The sequence below is a fragment of the Rosa chinensis genome, chromosome 3, assembly GCF_002994745.2.
Source record: "Rosa chinensis cultivar Old Blush chromosome 3, RchiOBHm-V2, whole genome shotgun sequence".
Lineage (NCBI taxonomy): Eukaryota > Viridiplantae > Streptophyta > Magnoliopsida > Rosales > Rosaceae > Rosa > Rosa chinensis.
In genome coordinates, this window is record NC_037090.1 from 8357164 (window position 1) to 8374219 (window position 17056).

At 38.8% G+C, this 17056-nt stretch overlaps 3 protein-coding genes across 4 annotated transcripts; 2 read left to right on the plus strand and 1 right to left on the minus strand.

Annotated features, from left to right (window-relative positions):
- The first annotated feature begins 2183 nt into the window (after positions 1-2183).
- Positions 2184-6245, plus strand: LOC112193105 (proteoglycan 4). The gene is made up of 5 exons (XM_024333137.2): positions 2184-2758; positions 3034-3145; positions 4026-4149; positions 4295-5212; positions 5604-6245. Exons 1-5 carry the CDS (start codon positions 2554-2556, stop codon positions 6009-6011), a joined length of 1767 nt encoding a protein of 588 aa, XP_024188905.1. The 5' UTR covers positions 2184-2553; the 3' UTR covers positions 6012-6245.
- Positions 6246-8803: 2558 nt separating this feature from the next.
- LOC112193720 (probable inactive receptor kinase At5g58300) lies at positions 8804-12712 on the plus strand. 2 transcript variants are annotated; one of them, XM_024333947.2, is made up of 4 exons: positions 8804-9029; positions 9189-9337; positions 10312-11645; positions 11877-12712. In XM_024333947.2, exons 3-4 carry the CDS (start codon positions 10382-10384, stop codon positions 12503-12505), a joined length of 1893 nt encoding a protein of 630 aa, XP_024189715.1. In that variant the 5' UTR covers positions 8804-9029; positions 9189-9337; positions 10312-10381; the 3' UTR covers positions 12506-12712. The 2 variants fall into 2 exon arrangements, with proteins under 2 accessions (XP_024189715.1, XP_024189716.1); XM_024333948.2 differs by having other exon boundaries at positions 9189-9334; positions 10310-11645.
- Positions 12713-12965: 253 nt separating this feature from the next.
- On the minus strand, positions 12966-16795 carry LOC112195002 (paramyosin). Its single transcript, XM_024335281.2, has 13 exons — positions 16367-16795; positions 16159-16203; positions 16026-16088; positions 15865-15927; positions 15711-15773; positions 15542-15604; positions 15333-15395; positions 15109-15171; positions 14922-14984; positions 14603-14662; positions 14211-14348; positions 13851-13946; positions 12966-13661 (listed from the first exon to the last, which is right to left on the minus strand). The coding sequence occupies exons 1-13, from the start codon at positions 16613-16615 to the stop codon at positions 13167-13169; spliced, it is 1524 nt and encodes a 507-aa protein (XP_024191049.1). The 5' UTR covers positions 16616-16795; the 3' UTR covers positions 12966-13166.
- Positions 16796-17056: the final 261 nt, after the last annotated feature.

Below are 17056 nucleotides of genomic sequence, written 5' to 3' on the forward strand. Positions count from 1 at the left end.
ATTTGAGATAAGCATTAGCAACGTAGACTATGGTGGACTTGGTGCGGACAAGTTTGATTTGAGCAGACTATTTTGATTCACAATTTGTAATTCAGCAAAACAAGAATGAAATGAAAAAAATTTGTTTGGGTGAGCTAAATTTTCAATGCTAGTTCTATAAATAGATTCTTTATGTCGCTCGATTGCTCTCAATTATAAGTTTGAAAAACTGGTATTTTCAAATAACGGCTTACCCGGATTTCTTTTTTCTTTGATCCAAATCTAACACAGCTCGCTACTTAGCTCTACCCCTGTCAGCAACTGATACTGACGACGTTATTTCAACGATGGGATGCTAGAGACGCCTAAAAATCCAAATATGTAGTGACCCGCCCCACCAAAGACCATACATGTACCAATACTTATCGATTCTTGCCTAAATCTATCTTCTAACAACCAAATTTGCTCAAAGAAAAAAAGCTAAGGGATACTCGATCTAAAGTTGATTTTGGGAACAGGGTGAACCAAACCAACCTCTGCATTAATTATACGTGTAAAACTTAATTTGCAATTAAAATTACGGTGGATTTCAGAGTATTATATGTTTCTAATTTTCAAGCGGGATGAAGTTAAGTTGTTAGTTCAATCTTTTAGTTCCTGTAGTGGGCACTTTGTGAAATGGGAAGGCAATGGAATTGCTCACCGGCTAGCAAAGGAAGCCTTAAAAATTAGTCAGCCTTTTCTTTGTTTAGAGTCGGGGCCTGAGTGGCTCCATTAGTGTGTCAGTATGGACTTTCAGTGTGAAGTCTAGTATGGAAAACTTTGGGCATTTCATCATCTTGGTGGTTGCTTACAGTCTTTCCACAACTCATTGTAATTGATTCATAGTCAATGAAGTTCTTATTTGATCAAAAAAATAATAATTTTCAAGCCCTAAACATAATTTTTTATCCAAATTCGACGGATGAAAAATAGAAATACATAAAAGAAAGAGAAAAAAAGGCCTTCTTCGAAACAGAGACCCAGTGTGTCAGTAAAATCTTTGAAATTAATTCCAAGGCAGTTTGAGAGCTGGAAAAAAGAAAAAGAAAAAAAGATTATACATTCTGAAGTATTGGAAAATGATTTGAGATAAGCATTAGCAACGTGGACTATGGTGGACTTGGTGCCGATAAGTTTGATTTGAGCCGACTATTTTGATTCACAATTTGTAATTCAGCAAACAAGAATGAAATGAAAAAAATTTGTTTGGGTGAGCTAAATTTTCAATGCTAGTTCTATAAATAGATTTTTTATGTCGTTCAATTGCTCTCAATTATAAGTTTGAAAAACTGGTATTTTCAAAGAACGGCCAGCCCGGATTTCTTTTTTCTTTGATCCAAATCTAGCACAGCTCACTACTTTAGCTCTGCCTCTGTCAGCAATTGATACTGACGACATTATTTCAACGATGGGATGCTAGAGACGCCTAAAAATCCAAATATGTAGTGACCCGCCCTATCAAAGACCATACATGTACCAATACTTATCGATTCTTGCCTAAATCTATCTTCTAACAACCAAATTTGCTCAAAGAAAAAAAGCTGAGGGATATTCGATCTAAAGTTGATTTTGGGAACAGGGTGAACCAAACCGACCTCTGCGTTTAATTGACAATCGCTTTTACAAGTAATTATACTTCTAACACAGGCTTACCCGGATTTCTTTTTTCTTTGATCCAAATCTAACACAGCTCGCTACTTAGCTCTGCCCCTGTCAGCAACTGATACTGACGACGTTATTTCAATGATGGGATGCTAGAGACGCCTAAAAATCCAAATATGTAGTGACCCGCCCCATCAAAGACCATTCATGTACCAATACTTATCAATTCTTGCCTAAATCTATCTTCTAACAACCAAATTTGCTCAAAGAAAAAAAGCTAAGGGATACTCGATCTAAAGTTGATTTTGAGAACAGGGTGAACCAAACCAACCTCTGCATTAATTATACATGTAAAACTTAATTTGCAATTAAAATTACGGTGGATTTCGGAGTATTATATGTTTCTAATTTTCAAGCCCTAAACATAATTTTGTATCCAAATTCGACGGATGAAAAATGGAAATAAATAAAAGAAAAGAAAGAAAAAGAAAGAAGAAGAAGGCTGAATGACGCAGAGACCCAGTGTGTCAGTAGTTTGTAATAATATTTCTGTGCTGAATGCTTCTCTTTCACTCCCTCACTGTTTACCTTCCTTCACACATAAACAAATCAAAACTAAACACAGAAAAGCACGGATCTTAACTGCACCCCCTTCCCATTTCCCCACACCCCAAACAGAGATAGATCTCAAAACCTCTCTCTCTCTCTCTCTCTCTCTCTCTCTTCCTTCCATACATGATGTAAAAGCTAAAGAATTACACCATTTATCAAAATAATCCAACAAGCTAGCTAGCTTCCTATAGCTCAAAATGACTAGCTCGCTGTGTTCCTCCGCACTCTCTCTCTCTCTCAATCTCACTCGAAGCAGAGAGCAATGGCGTCCCTCGCGGCATTGAGGACTGGAGCGTAGAGGAGGATTGAGTTTGGCAAATGATGAACCGGAATGTGAGGGAGTCTCTGGCCGGCGGGAGGAATTTTCCGGCGTCGCAGAACCACCGGCGAGGCGGCAGTTTGAATCTCCCTCTGCTGTCTTCGAGTGTGAAGCAGGAGCACCATGACGAGAGCAGTAGCTTGGATCTCTTCTCCAAGAGCCGCCGCACTCTCTCCGTCGCTTCCTCCGATGACTCCTCCGACGGTAAATCTTCACGTTGTTTCATTCCTCGTGCTGTTTGTTGTATTGTACTTTACAGAATTGCCCCTTGCCCCTTTTCCGGTATGGAGGGCAATTCGGTCATTTAGTGATAATTACCCGCCGATTTGTCGGCGTCCAATGGGAAAGACTTCCAAGTTTTTGGTCACCCGCTTAAACGATCAAAACGGCGGCGTTTAATTCGATCTGCTTGAGCTGTGTGTTTGATAGTATGTGATTTGAGATTGATTTTGATTACTGTGATTTGATTGTGCGAATAGTTTCGGTGAAATTGGGGAGACTGTCAGTTGGATCGGGCAAAGTGGGAGCAAGGACTGGGATTGATGATCTGTTGTCATCTGCAGATGGTGGTGGAAAGCATGATTATGACTGGTAAAAAGTCTCAATCTTTAACTTTTATCATTTTCTGTTTGTATTTTAATTCATAAACACTTTTTACATCCATTTTCTTCATCTCTGATGTGTATCATGGGGAGGATGTTTATTTTGGAGTTGTGGGATTCGGAATAGTGTCTTTCTAAAATATGCCAATAGAGAATCAACTAGTGATGACGGCTTTTCTGATAGCTGAATCTGCAGAATTGAGTAGGACAAGGCAAGAAAAGCATCGCCTGAGAATCACATTGAAATTGATTGAGTGAAGTATCCAGTAGTGAATATCCAAAAACGAAAGAAGATGGATTTTTATGGACTTTTAGACTCACTATGAGTGCATTTTGTATTGTCAGCATTTCAGAATCTTATTTCCATCTCTGTCAAGCTGTGGTAATGTTGTCAAGTATTAGACTTGTGGTACATAAGGTTACAAAAAAAATTGTGAAACATTTGAAATGGGAAGTAGAAGAAGAAAAGTCAGTCGCTGAAAAGATAGATGTGTGAGAGGTAGGTAATCAAATCACCTTGGTGAGGAAATTACTGTGAGGGATGCCTCAAACCATAGTGTAAGCATCCTTTAATAAATAGACTGAAAGAAGTGTCTCCCTGCTCAATATAAACTTGTGTCATGTTAGTTCAGTTATGCTTAGTCTAATTGGTTTGTATTAGCCTGATTAGTTCAAATGTGCCTGCTACTGTGCTAGACTCTTGTTGTTTTCTTTTCTTGAAATGTTTACCTAAACTCAAGTGAACAAGAATTTGATACATTCAGTTCATGCTTGAATTGCTAAATTGGAGAATTCTGTATGAAGTTAAATTGGTATTCAATAAAACTACATATTTCTGACTTCTTCTTTTTTCAACTTTTTGTCATCAGGCTTCTCACTCCACCAGAAACTCCACTTTTCCCTTCATCAGATGGAAGTGAATCTCAACCAACCTTAGCTGCTGCAAGAAGCAGTGCTTTAAATAGATCAACTTCCTCAGCCAAGCCTTCAAGGGTATGTCTTTCTGAATTGACTTTATCCATGTTCCATGTAAGTTTCGGGTTAGATGCTAGATAGACTTCTTTAAATGAACAATATTTTATGTTGTAGAGTTTAGAAAATGTACTTAATTATTTCTCGTCTTGTGTCTCTGTTTCAGCTTTCAGTTTCACAATCTGAGAGTAACTATTCATCAAGACCAGCTAGAAGCAGTTCAGTGACTCGCTCTTCAATCTCTTCATCACAGTATACCAACTATTCCTCAAACAGATCCTCCAATTTCCTTAACACGAGCTCGGCTTCAGTTTCGTCTTACAGTAGACCATCATCCCCCATTACCCGCTCCCCATCTACAGCAAGACCTTCCACTCCAACCTCTCGCCCATCACTATCAAGACCCTCAACTCCTTCTAGAACCCGTACTGTTCTGACTAGCTCTTCCATTGAGAGACCTCGGTCAGTGGCAAGCTCAAGACCATCCACTCCTAGTTCTAGGCCACAGATTCCTGCAAACTTGAGTTCACCAGCTGCTCGAACACCTTCTCGTCCATCTACCCCCACTCGTCGGCATTCGTTGCCTTCTTTGTCTCCAGCATCAAGTCCTTCACCTTCAGCTGGCCGTCTTTCAAATGGGCGCAATCCAGCACCGACATCCCGACCAAGCTCCCCTAGCCCACGTGTCCGTCCCCCACCACAGCCCATTGTTCCCCATGATTTTCCTCTTGATACACCGCCAAACCTTAGAACAACCTTACCAGACAGGCCAATTTCTGCTGGTAGGTCTCGGCCTGGTGCTGCTGTAGTAGTGAAGGGAAAATTAGAAACCCCAGCTGCCGTGGTTGTGCCAAGAAGACAGTCATCACCCATTGTTTCAAGGGGAAGACTCACAGAGGCCCCTGGAAGAAGCCGTGTACTTTCTAATGGGCACCATGATGTTCCTGAGCCTAGAAAGGCGCAACATCTCCCTGACCTGGGCATGCGGAAGCCTGTGAAGACTTCATCAACACCAGCTACGGACAACAGTGGATTTGGGAGGAATATCTCGAAGAAATCTCTCGATATGGCAATCCGGCATATGGTATGTATATGCTCTTCCTTAACATCATATGAATGAAGTTTTTGATTGTGACAGAAACTTTTTGGTCAGGACCATCATGTAAGGAGTTGTTTGAACTGCTGAAGGAGACTCTCATTTAACCAGTTTATTCCAGAAAAGCACGTACTTGATGATATTCTTAGTGTTGTCGTTTTATCACTGTTATCATATTATATCCACATAATCATTGTTATGTGGTCTGAACCTAGCTAACAACTTCATACACCATGTGAGCACAAGAAGAGTTTGTCTAGTGTGTTACAAATAGTTCAATAGAAAGAAATAGAACTGCTTTGTTAAATTTATTCAACAGCGTTCTTGTATAATTTATTCATGCAATAGATTCTAATGACTGGTCTGCTATCTGATGTAGGATATTAAGAATGGAACAGGAAACAGTCGCCAACTTTCAGGCAGCACACTCTTCCCCCAAAGCATACGGTCTGGAACTCCTAAGACCCAGTCTGTTCGGACATTGAGTTCATCAGCATCAGTGAACATGAATGGAGGCCTGCAATCCAGAAGTAATGGAGTTGTTTACGAGAATGGGAACAACATGAGTAGGCCTGTAGAAAATGGAACTGAAGCAAATGGGGGTGGACGGTATTCTGCAAAACTGAATGATGTGGACATCTATGAGAGCTCTCGCTATGATGCAATATTGCTCAAAGAAGACCTGAAGAATACAAACTGGCTACACAGTTTGGATGATAAATTGGATGAAGGACCCATCTTTGATAATGGATTTGAGCATCTGCCTGAACCTTTCGGCCTCTTATAACATCTGATTAGTGAGTGGTGTTTATTGTTTCCCCTAGATTATATGGGTTCTTTTATATGGATGAATCACTCAAAACAGGAAGCATGTAAAAGATAGTAGTACTTGCCTTCTGCAGTGAAATCAATGAATTTATTGTTGGTCTTCTACGTTTAGAAATAGCTGAGCAGAAATGGTCCCCCAATGAATTTCATGTATGATTATATGCTTCATCTACCTGTCTAGCAAGTTTTAAGAGCTTTTCTGGTGTCTGGAGTAACTACCATGACTTGATTAGTATTTTGATGAGGCGTTGCGTTTAGTTTTTGTCTTCTTCTCAGGCTTGGTTTCAGCAGTCTTTTATTCCTAAAAGGAAGAAACTGGATTGTCCACTATGAATGTAATAATCTTGTTCTGGTTAAGATTAATGTCTTTGTTACAATGATAGCTCTTGTTGGAAAGCCTACATAAGTAGAGCGCCGAAAGATTTATCTGGTAACTCTAGGAAGAAGAGTAGGGAAATGCCTCACCCATACCTTTCATTGTTTTCGACCAAAAAAATACCTTTCATTGTTTGTACTCGAGGACCTCACACGACCCCTTTTAGTTCCAAATCATTTTCTCACCCTCCGTCACCGCTAACCCCAAGGTTTAATTCTCGAACGTACATTAACAACTGGAGACAAATTGGCTGTTTACATCCTTTTGGAGTCTAATCTGCTTAAGAAACCAGTCTCGAAATGGACTAAACAATCAGTTGAAAAGTTCATCATCAAAGGTCAATTAGCATGTTGGGTATAGATTAAAGAAGCCATAAGACCAGAGACTCGGTCTGTCTATGAATATATGATGATGGCATCGTATCCAGTACACCCTAACAGTCCACAAGTCCAAACCACACTCGAAGAAAAGTAGGGGGACCTCTTTGATATTTCTCTCTCAGCGTTTCATATTCAATACGATAGCAAATCCGGGATTTGGATGGCCTTAACATTTTCAGTCTAGCATCATGCATGTGCTTCAAATAGTAAGATGGAAAATTCAACATTCCAATGAAAGCTATTTCTATGAAAAATCCAAGTCGTGTTTTCTGGATTGAAAACGATTACTGGTTAGAAATGTCTCTGGAATTTGTTTCTTTCTCCCATCATGCTAGAATCCCACAACTATTACAAGAACAAGGCAATTAAGAAGTAGCTAGCTAGGTATATGATTCTGTAGTTTGTCTCTTTTTGGGTAAATTTAACTTGTATATTCGTCACTTCTTTGTTAACTTCCAAAAGCATTTTGTCTATGCATAACCGGTACCAAGCATCACATTATGTTCTCAATTTTATATGCAGAAAGAAATGAAATATATTGGATTGGATTATCTTCTACTTTTATTGTTTATTGAGTAAGTCATCGAACACTTTGTGTTAGTTACGATTTTTTATTTTATCTCGCTTCTAAATACACAGCAAAGTCTATGAAATTGCTGATCATTGTAGTTATTGATCAAAAGTTTACAAGGTGATTGACACCTGTGACATTCCTAATTCCTTGAATCCGTCACTAACTTCTCCTATAGCTCTATATTTTACAGAAGAAAATTGTGCTGAAAGTAATGTTTTAGGAGTGACTTATGAGTTAACTCATGATCCATTACCAAATAATTATTCCTTTAACTCAACCACCTCTTGTGTCCTTGAATGGTAATGGTTAATTAATGCAAAGTAAATCTCATTCGACCACCCTAAGCAACCCTCTAATTCATTGCTTACTCAAATACATACAGATGATAACAACACACGTAATGAACACACATAGGCTTTGCCAAATCACAGTCATTGGCTTTTACCAAAGAAAAAGACCAATTACTTTTTCTTCTTTGCCAAATTCAGTGTGTAGTTCACTCTTTTCCTTTCAATGCACATTTGTTGGTCCAGTAAAAACTTGTTTTTCATTGTCCAAAAAAGCAATGAAATATGGTTTGGCTTTTATACTATGTTGGACCATTTGGTCCATGCATCATTGCATCCATTCATTCTTGGCTAATATTCGGCTCCCTTTAGAATTTGGAATTAACATCACGTGATTTTAGTCAAAAATTAGATCCGCTTTTCTTTTTGTTTTCATGAGTCGTTGCCTGAAATGTGGATTTTCTCAAAGTAAATACTGAATCATTCATATTCTAAACTAGTAAAGTAAGATTATTTATCGTCTCTTGGTTCTTGGATTCTAAAGTAGAGGCATAGTAGTGCTCCAAAGTCTTTATCAATATTCTCATCCAGAAGCAACTAAATATGAGCGCATTGTTAAATTGGTCACTTAAATTTGAATTTATCATTTCGCTATCATTTTAACTATAACTATCTTGATTCTAAATTCGTCATTAGCTCATAAATTCAGACTTTAGTCTCGTCACTTCAAACTTCAAAGCAATTACAGTTTTAACGCAAATATTGACAGAATCGAAACACAACGCATATCAACACAACATTGAATTCTACACTACAGATTGACACAGTAATAGTGTTTTTTTTTTTTTTGGTTACACACTCAGTAATAAAATTTTGATATCAAATGAACCCATTTCACTCTTTTGAAGAAGAAGAAAAAGATAATTAAATTTGGGAGACGTTGGTAATTAAATTTATCCTCAACGGGAAAATCCAAGCGAACCGTTTAGCAATAAAGCCTAGAACTTTGCTCATTTTAGTTGGTGGTTTTTCGTTTTTAGTTTATCCTTTATTGCTAAACGGTTATCATTTGGTGAAATGAATTTGGTGATTTTAGCAATAAAGGATAAACTAAAAACTAAAAACCACCATTTGGTTGACCACTTTGATTTGCAGACCCCCCGTATAAAGCCTAGAACTTCAACCTCAAGCTCGAAACTTTGTAAAGAGAAAGAGAAACACTGCCATGAAAAATCGAAGAACTATAAAGAAACAAGGAAGGAAGGAGGGGTCACCCTCATCATCGAGATCCGCGTGTAAAAACAAGTACCACTCTACGTTAGCTTCACGGAGAAGCTTAAACAATTAATACCAGTAGCCAGTAAGTAGCTCAACTCTCTCTTTCTCTCTCTCTCTCTCTCTCTCTCTCTCTCTCTGTGAGTAAGTAGGTCTTTGTTCTTCTGCTGCTTCCGAATCTTCTTCAACCTTACTTACTAGGTAGCTACCCTTTTGACCTTTTTGCCTTCTTTTTTTTTTGTAGCTGCGTGATTGTGAAGAAATGCCGTTACAGCTCACCTACAACTTCCACAAGCATTAAACACACTCCCACTCACTCTTACTAATTTTCTCAGCTCCGAACCGCTCCCGCATTTCCAGCTTTCGCTTTCGGATTCGGCGCCGGATGTGACGGTCAGTTCTCCGCTCCCGTTCTTCAATTTCGGGTTCTTGTTTTAATTTCTATGTACAGTTTTGTTTCTCCAATTTTGAGTTTTGATTTGCATTGTGTCTGTTCAAGCTGGGGTTTTGAAATCCTGGAGAGCTACAAGTTTCTGTTGTATACAAGAAAGCTACAAGTTTCTTTAGAGATTTACTTCATAGCTACTTGGAAATTTGCTCTATCTTATTCCCTTCTTGGCTGCTCAATTTATTGTGCTGTTTCTTTGTAAGTCAACTAAGGGAAGCAATTGTTTGATTATAAGAGAAGAAATGAAGATTAGTTTAATTTGGTAAATTGAATTGTTAATTTCTTCATGGGTAAAGTGGTGGCTTTAGATCTAAGCACTTATATTTTAGCTTTCTTTGCATGTGAAGAATTTTGTTTTTTTTTTTTTTTTTTGGTAATGGATGATGAACAAGTTAGTGGAATCTATCTGGGCCATTAAGGATGAATTTAAGAAAGCTGAAAAAGGAATTATTTCAGCATTTATGGCATTGCTTTAAAGCCTTTTGCTTTCTCTTTAGTGGAATAGAACTGTGCTTTTGCCTTTCCTTTATTTCTTTAGCAAATTTCTTTATGATGATTTGGGTTTCTATTCAAGATTGGATTAGGTTAAATACTTTCTTGATACTTCTAACTGTTGAACTTAATTTTTGGCATCTCTTTTGAGGCCTTCCTGGTGGCAAAGTTGTCATTGCCTTTTCCATTTCTTCCCATAGGATCCTAGGAAAATATTGAAATTGATATTTTGGGACATTTGAAGAGACTTCTTCTAAATAGGAGTAAACTACCTAATTGTTAGTTTCATACGTTACTTACAGTGACAGTGAAGCATATGTGCAATAGAATCTTCATTTTCTTTAAATGTTTAGCCACATTTGCTCGCTACTTTTAAGTTGCAGAAATGACCAAGAGAAATATTCTTAAGCCTTCTGTTGTTTTGCAGGGGAAGAGAGGCTTCTGAGATCACCCTCACAGTTTGAGTCCTTAGCTGATCTATCAAAAACCAATACTAAATGAAGCCATATCTAGTTTGTGCAACAGTTCTAATTCTCTCATTCCTTTGCCAAACCATAGCTGACCTCAGTTCAGACAAACAAGCCCTCCTCGACTTCATTTCAGTTGTTCCTCATGGCCGAAAAGTTAACTGGGATACTACTATGTCAGTCTGCAATTCTTGGGTTGGCATCAACTGTACCTTGAATGGCACACGTGTGCTTGCTGTTCGACTCCCGGGTGTTGGACTCTATGGTCCAATTCCATCTCACACTCTTGGCAAGCTGGACGCTCTCATGATCCTTAGCCTTCACTCAAACCGCCTTAGTGGGAGTCTTCCATCAGATATTTTTGCCCTTCCTTCCTTGCGCTACATATACCTTCACGGCAACAATTTTACAGGTAGTATTCCCTCTTCTCTGCCTCCCAACCTCACTGTACTTGATTTGTCTTCCAACTCCCTCACCGGCAGCATTCCAGCCACAATCCAAAATTTAACACATCTCAGTGGGCTGAACCTCCAGAACAATTCCCTCAGTGGACCTGTTCCTGATATCAAAACTCCAAGGCTTAAGCATTTGAATTTAAGCTACAACCACCTTAATGGTTCAATTCCTCCTCCCTTTAAAAAATTCCCCACTTCTTCCTTTGAAGGAAACTCGATGTTATGTGGGCCACCACTAAAACAGTGTGCTTCAATCACTCCCTCACCTTCTCCATCCCCTAATCATCAACCACCAGGCCCCTCCAAACCCAAAAAAGGATCTAAGATGAAACTAAGTGTTGGGGCTGTCATTGCCATTGCATGTGGTGGTTTTGCAGTGTTGTTTCTCTCAGTTCTAGTAATGGTGCTGTGCTGTTTGAAGAGGAAAACCCGCAAAGATGGTGCTGTAGTGAAAACAAAAGGTGGAAGGAGTGAGCAGCTAAAGGAGGACTTCGGAAGTGGGGTGCAAGAGGCTGAGAAGAACAAACTGGTCTTCTTTGAAGGCAGTTCTTATAATTTTGATCTTGAGGATTTACTAAGAGCTTCGGCTGAAGTGCTAGGAAAGGGGAGTTATGGGACTACTTACAAGGCCATCCTGGAGGAGGGGACAACAGTGGTTGTGAAAAGAATGAAAGAAGTTGTTGTGGGGAAAAGGGAATTTGAACAGCTAATGGAGAATGCCGGGAGGATTAGTCAGCACTCAAATGTTGTTCCTCTTCGTGCTTATTACTACTCCAAAGATGAAAAGCTCCTGGTTTATGACTACATTGCAGCTGGTAGCTTAGCCGCATTATTGCATGGTATGCTCCATTTCATCAAATTCTCTCTTTTCACTTCTTTGAATTTTGCTTTTAGCATGAAGATATAATAAGGATGCTATGGTATAGAGAGTGGAGATATCTTTTTAGTTTCAGATAGGAATTCTAGTAAGTAGGCATTTAGGTATTGATTTTACTTTTCATGGTGCTTGTTACTGTAACAAATATGTGCAAAATATAAATTCTCTCCTTTATATTCTGTCCCTTCAACAGGAAACAGGGAAAGTGGACATAATGGACCGGACTGGGAAACTAGACTAAAGATTGCCGTTGGAAGTGCAAAAGGTCTTGCTCATATCCACTCGTCTGGTGGAGGGAAATTCATCCATGGCAACATCAAGTCCTCCAACATCCTCATCACCCAGGACCTTAATGGCTGTATCTCAGACTTTGGCTTAACTCCTCTTATGAACTTTGCAACTATACCTTCCAGAAGTGTAGGCTATCGAGCTCCTGAGGTGATTGAAGCTCGAAAATCATTCCAAAAATCCGATGTTTATAGTTTTGGTGTCCTGCTCCTGGAGATGCTCACAGGTAAAGCACCAGTCCAGTCACCAGGGCGTGAAGATGTTGTGGATCTTCCAAGGTGGGTACAGTCTGTTGTTCGAGAGGAATGGACAGCAGAGGTGTTTGATGTAGAGCTAATGAGGTTTCAAAATATTGAAGAAGAGTTGGTACAGATGCTTCAAATAGCAATGGCATGCGTGCAAACTGTACCGGACCTGAGGCCTACTATGGAGGAAGTTGTTAAGATGATCGAGGATATCAGGCCACCGGATTCTGAGAACCGACCTTCGTCAGACGATAACAAGTCCAAGAGCTCAAATACTCAGACTCCATGACTGCCCTGGCATCACTATTCTGAAACTTCTGTCCTAGAGACATAAAACTCAGCACCAGCATGCATGAGCCAAGCAATTCATGAATCCTTTTCTAACTGTCATATATTCCCCAATTTGTGATTCTTTGTAGAGCCCTTCTGTAGAAGCTTATAGCGTCTATTTTTTCCTATTGTGAATTTGTGATTATCATGCAAAGAAGTTTCCAAACAATTATGACTCTGAATCGATTGAGCAATCCTTTAGTCTTTATATAACTGTTCATCCTTCAGCATTCACATGATGCGTTCTTGTAAACACATGTACTTAATTATTTGGTTACTAAGATGACATGTCATGATCACAATGAAATGCTACTATTGAAGATTTTACCATTGCACAATTTTGTTGGCGCAAGTCAACTGTGATTCCAAGTGCCAAACCCTAAAAACTGAGCGCTGAAAAAGTTGAGAGATGGAAATAAACTATGAAATTTCAAGTCTTTCCTTTTGAGTTGTTTCTTCAATATAAGAATTACATTTTCCGATAGTTTAACAATTAATGGGGCAGTAAAAAAGGCCTGCCTCGATCTCTAAAAGAATAGTATATTACATTCTTTCAACAAAAATATGGGTTTATGCCCCTGTTTCATGGCAATGTAAAAAGCTAAACGCTAGAGTTAGTACTAACTTTTGTTAACCAAGTCTGCACCGCTGACATATCTAGCAACAAACGACACTAACCGGAAAGGTGCACCAATTAGGGGAGCATCTGTAAGAGAGACAGCTTCGTTTTTAACCTCTCTGGCTGACTGCGATTCTAGATCCCGAACTTCATCGGCGTCCAAAGGAATTTGCACAATTTCACTTTCACTGGATTCATACGATATGGTTGAATTTGGAACTGATTCAGGATGCTGAATATCCAAATTACCATTACTTTGCAGTGAAGCAGCCTGCTGGGAATCCATGTTACCATTATTATGTATCTCCTCTTTGAGCGGCACAACTTCTGATGAATAAAGCTTCTGGCCTGATGTAGACATATCCTCACCGGATCTGGACATGGGATTGATGGTACCAAGAGTTTCAACTGGTAGAACTGTTGTATTAAATGTTGTAGTTGAAGGAAGCCCATCTTTTGCACTATGCCGTTCAAGTTCAACATACAACTCATTCACCTACAGAACATCATAGTGCATAAAAACACAGAGCGCTAATCAGCCACATTAGAGCCTAATAGAAACAGCTATAATCTGATCACTCAAACGCTCAGCATACAACCCAATTGCATGAAAGATATGTTTGCCTCCAGTGACAGAAGTAGTACACATTACTCCTGCAGAAATCATGGAGGGGAAGCTCTTCACCTTTTCAACAAGGTCTGCATTCTCTGTAATTAATTTCTCAACCAGTGCACATGCTGCTTCAATTTGCGAGTTCAGATCTTCACGTTCTGAAGTATGCTGCATTAACATTGAGAATAACTAAGACACCTTTTCCTTTTCACTTTCTTTGATAGTAAATTGTTAAGAAATCAACAACAGAAAGAAACCTTCACCAAAAATAATTATTACTCCTGCTGAAACTGAAACATATGTTATTATTGAATAAAAATTCTCAATGTCATTGTACATATTGTCCTTTGGAAAACACATAAAACAGTATTCCTCAATATTCATAAAAGACAACAATAAATTTGGCCATCTGGTAAGCAAAAGGAAGCTCACCTTTGCACCTTCAACTGATGAGCGATTAGAAGAAACACTCTCAAGATCCTTAATTTGCAACTCTAGACTAGATAAATTTCCCATCAGCTGTTGGTTTTCTTGTACAAGATTATTCCTGGATTGCTCCAATTCCAACACCTGCCATGCTTTGGCTTTAATTTCCATATCAGAAGAAAGGACAAAGACGTTCTGTGCACTGCTTGTGACAGATATAAGGAGAACAGACAGACTCAATACAAACATATGTTACAGGATATAAGAGAAGCAAAGCAATACACAAATTCCTCTTTACTCAATAAAGTAGGTAGCATGTAGAAATCTGGTAGAGCAAAAACCCATTTAATTTGAAGTGACCAAATTAGTAAAATATTTGGACCATTCAAGCTACATACCTGTGCTTGTAGTCTAGCAATATTATCTGTCTGAGTTGCTATCATTTCTTTAAATGAATCCTGCAAGAAATACATGCTCAGGGAAAAAGAAGTCTCTGAAACGAAATGTAAAGGACACATATACATAAAATTTATGTATCAAATGTTATTCTCAAATTATTTGTTTCTTTTTACAAGAACAAGAAAAAAAACTTCTAGTACTTTTCAGGTGTTGATATGAAAGAAATACATGCAAAAAGTTTATGGCCCAACTGAATTCCTAGTTTTAATACATTATAATTATCAATACCAAACAAAAAGAAAAATACAAAGTAATTACCTCCTTTAGAATCCAGGTATCTCTATCACTCTGTAGATGTTTAATCTTTTCCTGTAAGCTTGCCTGTGCAACAATTTACAGTAAGTTTGGCAGAAGCAAAATAGGAATGAAGGGCATCAAGGAAGGCCAGACTATCATTAGTTATGGGATTACACAATAAAAAATGGGGAAGAGGAGAAAGGGTAACCTCTTCAGATTCCAAAGTGGACTTTTCGGCTACTAGTCGACTGATTTTCTCCTCCAACCCAACCTGCAACTAACACACCTTAGCACCAAATCCACTAGTTTTCAGTTTTGTTTAGTACAAGGTTGCACAAAAATCTAGAGCAACCATAATTACAAGCATGCTTGTGAAGAAAAAACTAATGGTGCCCAAAATCCAGATTAGCCTTATGATCCAAGTCATATTACCTCCTTTTGAAGCCAGGAATCTGTTTCACTCCGTAATTGTACAATTTCCTTCTGTAGGATGGCCTGCAAGTGATTCAATCAAATAAGGTAATCCTGAAAATATATGAAGCATAGGATTCCATATTTGCAATATAAGATGTGATAGAGCGCAATCCAAAATAAATGTGCACCAACTCATTGTCAGCTTATCATCTTGGCTATAATATTACCTCTTTATGAATGTGTGAATCAGTTTCCTCCCGTAATAGTTTTATTGTATCTTCTAACGTAGCCTGAAGAAGAAAACCAATACCAAATGTCACACAAAAATGCACACCTGAAAAAGTCGATGGACACCATCTCACTCAGGCATTTGAATGTGAAAGTAAAATATAGTACCTCTTTCTGCATATGTGCATCTTTTTCATCCCGTAATAGTTTTATCGTACCTTCTAACGTAGCCTAGAGAAGAAATATACACATTCAATATGAAACGTCCGAAAACACATGCAAAATAGATAACTATCTTAAAGTTCATAGCAAAATATAGTACCACATTCTGTTCACTTGAATCCTTTTCATTCTGTAATTGCTTAATAGTACCCTCAAATGTAGCCTGAATAACAAAGTAACACGACAAGGTTAAAACCAATTGAACTGCAAAACATTTTCACTAATCTTGTATTATTCTCAGAGTTAATTACAATAATTTACCTCCTTGTGCATTTGCAAGTCTTTTTCTTTTTCTAATTGCTTGATCATTTCTTCCAACTCAGCCTACAAAAACTATGGTTACTTTTCGCTAAACATGTAAAACTCGAAACAAAAGGCTAATTTGCAGACTTACCTCTTTTTGAAGCCAATGCCTTTCCTCAGATTCAGCTAATAACGACTGCACCAAAAAAAAAAAAAAAAAAAAAGCTCAAATATTTGAATATCACAAACACAAAATGCACGCAACAAAATCCAAATCCTGATAAATTTGTAATCGATCCAATCCAAACACGAATGCTCAGAGATTAATATCAATAAACGGAATCAAAATCCTAACTTACACGTTGTTCGGTGCCATTCTCATGCCTAATCGGATTCGCATCTACATATTGCACAGCATTATCAGCGGCCTCTGAAACTTGACCATTGCCGGAAATCTGGACATCTTCGGAAATAGTATCGGCGGCGGCGGCGGCGGCGGACAATGAAACTTGGCTGCTGTTCTCCGCGACGGGGACATCGTCGGGGGCCTTGTTGTTCTTCTTCTTATTCTTGTTCCTCTTCTTCTTCTTCTTGTCCTCCGCCTCCATTTTTACTGCCTCCGGTATCCCTCAGCCTCTTTCGCCGCCGCCACAGAATGAAGCCAACTCAACTCGTCCGTTCGGACTTCGGACAGATCCAAAATCCGAATCCGCACTCGGAATTTAATATTGCGTTTCAGGAAAAGCCGGGAACGAAAGGACCGGATTTCTCTTTGCGTTACGACGTCGTTTCAAAGCTCTTTGGAATTTCATAGAATCGGTAGCAGGGGGATCAAAACCATTTGGGTGAGGTGACGTGGCGGTTTTGGATTGGTGAGGAGAGGGTATTGGAATGGGGTCGATTGTAGGCGAGAATTGTGACGATTGCGTTGGACTGTTAAAGAAAGTTTGACGGAAGCGGGTAACGGATGAGTTCTGACGGAGTTACCTGTTGCGGAAAGAGGACGCTGTTTATGTTGACCGTGGGACCAGAAAGCATGTGATCGGGGG

Bases quoted from the DNA above. Each gene is read 5' to 3' on its own strand.
- LOC112195002 (XM_024335281.2), bottom strand. From the start codon at position 16,615: ATGGAGGCGGAGGACAAGAAGAAGAAGAAGAGGAACAAGAATAAGAAG. The intron at 16,089-16,158 runs GTAAGTCTGCAA...TAGTTTTTGTAG, and splicing joins GGCATTGGCTTCAAAAAGAG to GCTGAGTTGGAAGAAATGAT. The intron at 15,605-15,710 runs GTACTATATTTT...TTTCTTCTTCAG, and splicing joins ATGCACATATGCAGAAAGAG to GCTACGTTAGAAGATACAAT.
- LOC112193105 (XM_024333137.2), top strand. From the start codon at position 2,554: ATGATGAACCGGAATGTGAGGGAGTCTCTGGCCGGCGGGAGGAATTTT. The intron at 3,146-4,025 runs GTAAAAAGTCTC...TTTTGTCATCAG, and splicing joins GGAAAGCATGATTATGACTG to GCTTCTCACTCCACCAGAAA. The intron at 5,213-5,603 runs GTATGTATATGC...TATCTGATGTAG, and splicing joins ATATGGCAATCCGGCATATG to GATATTAAGAATGGAACAGG.
- LOC112193720 (XM_024333947.2), top strand. From the start codon at position 10,382: ATGAAGCCATATCTAGTTTGTGCAACAGTTCTAATTCTCTCATTCCTT. The intron at 11,646-11,876 runs GTATGCTCCATT...TCCCTTCAACAG, and splicing joins CTTAGCCGCATTATTGCATG to GAAACAGGGAAAGTGGACAT.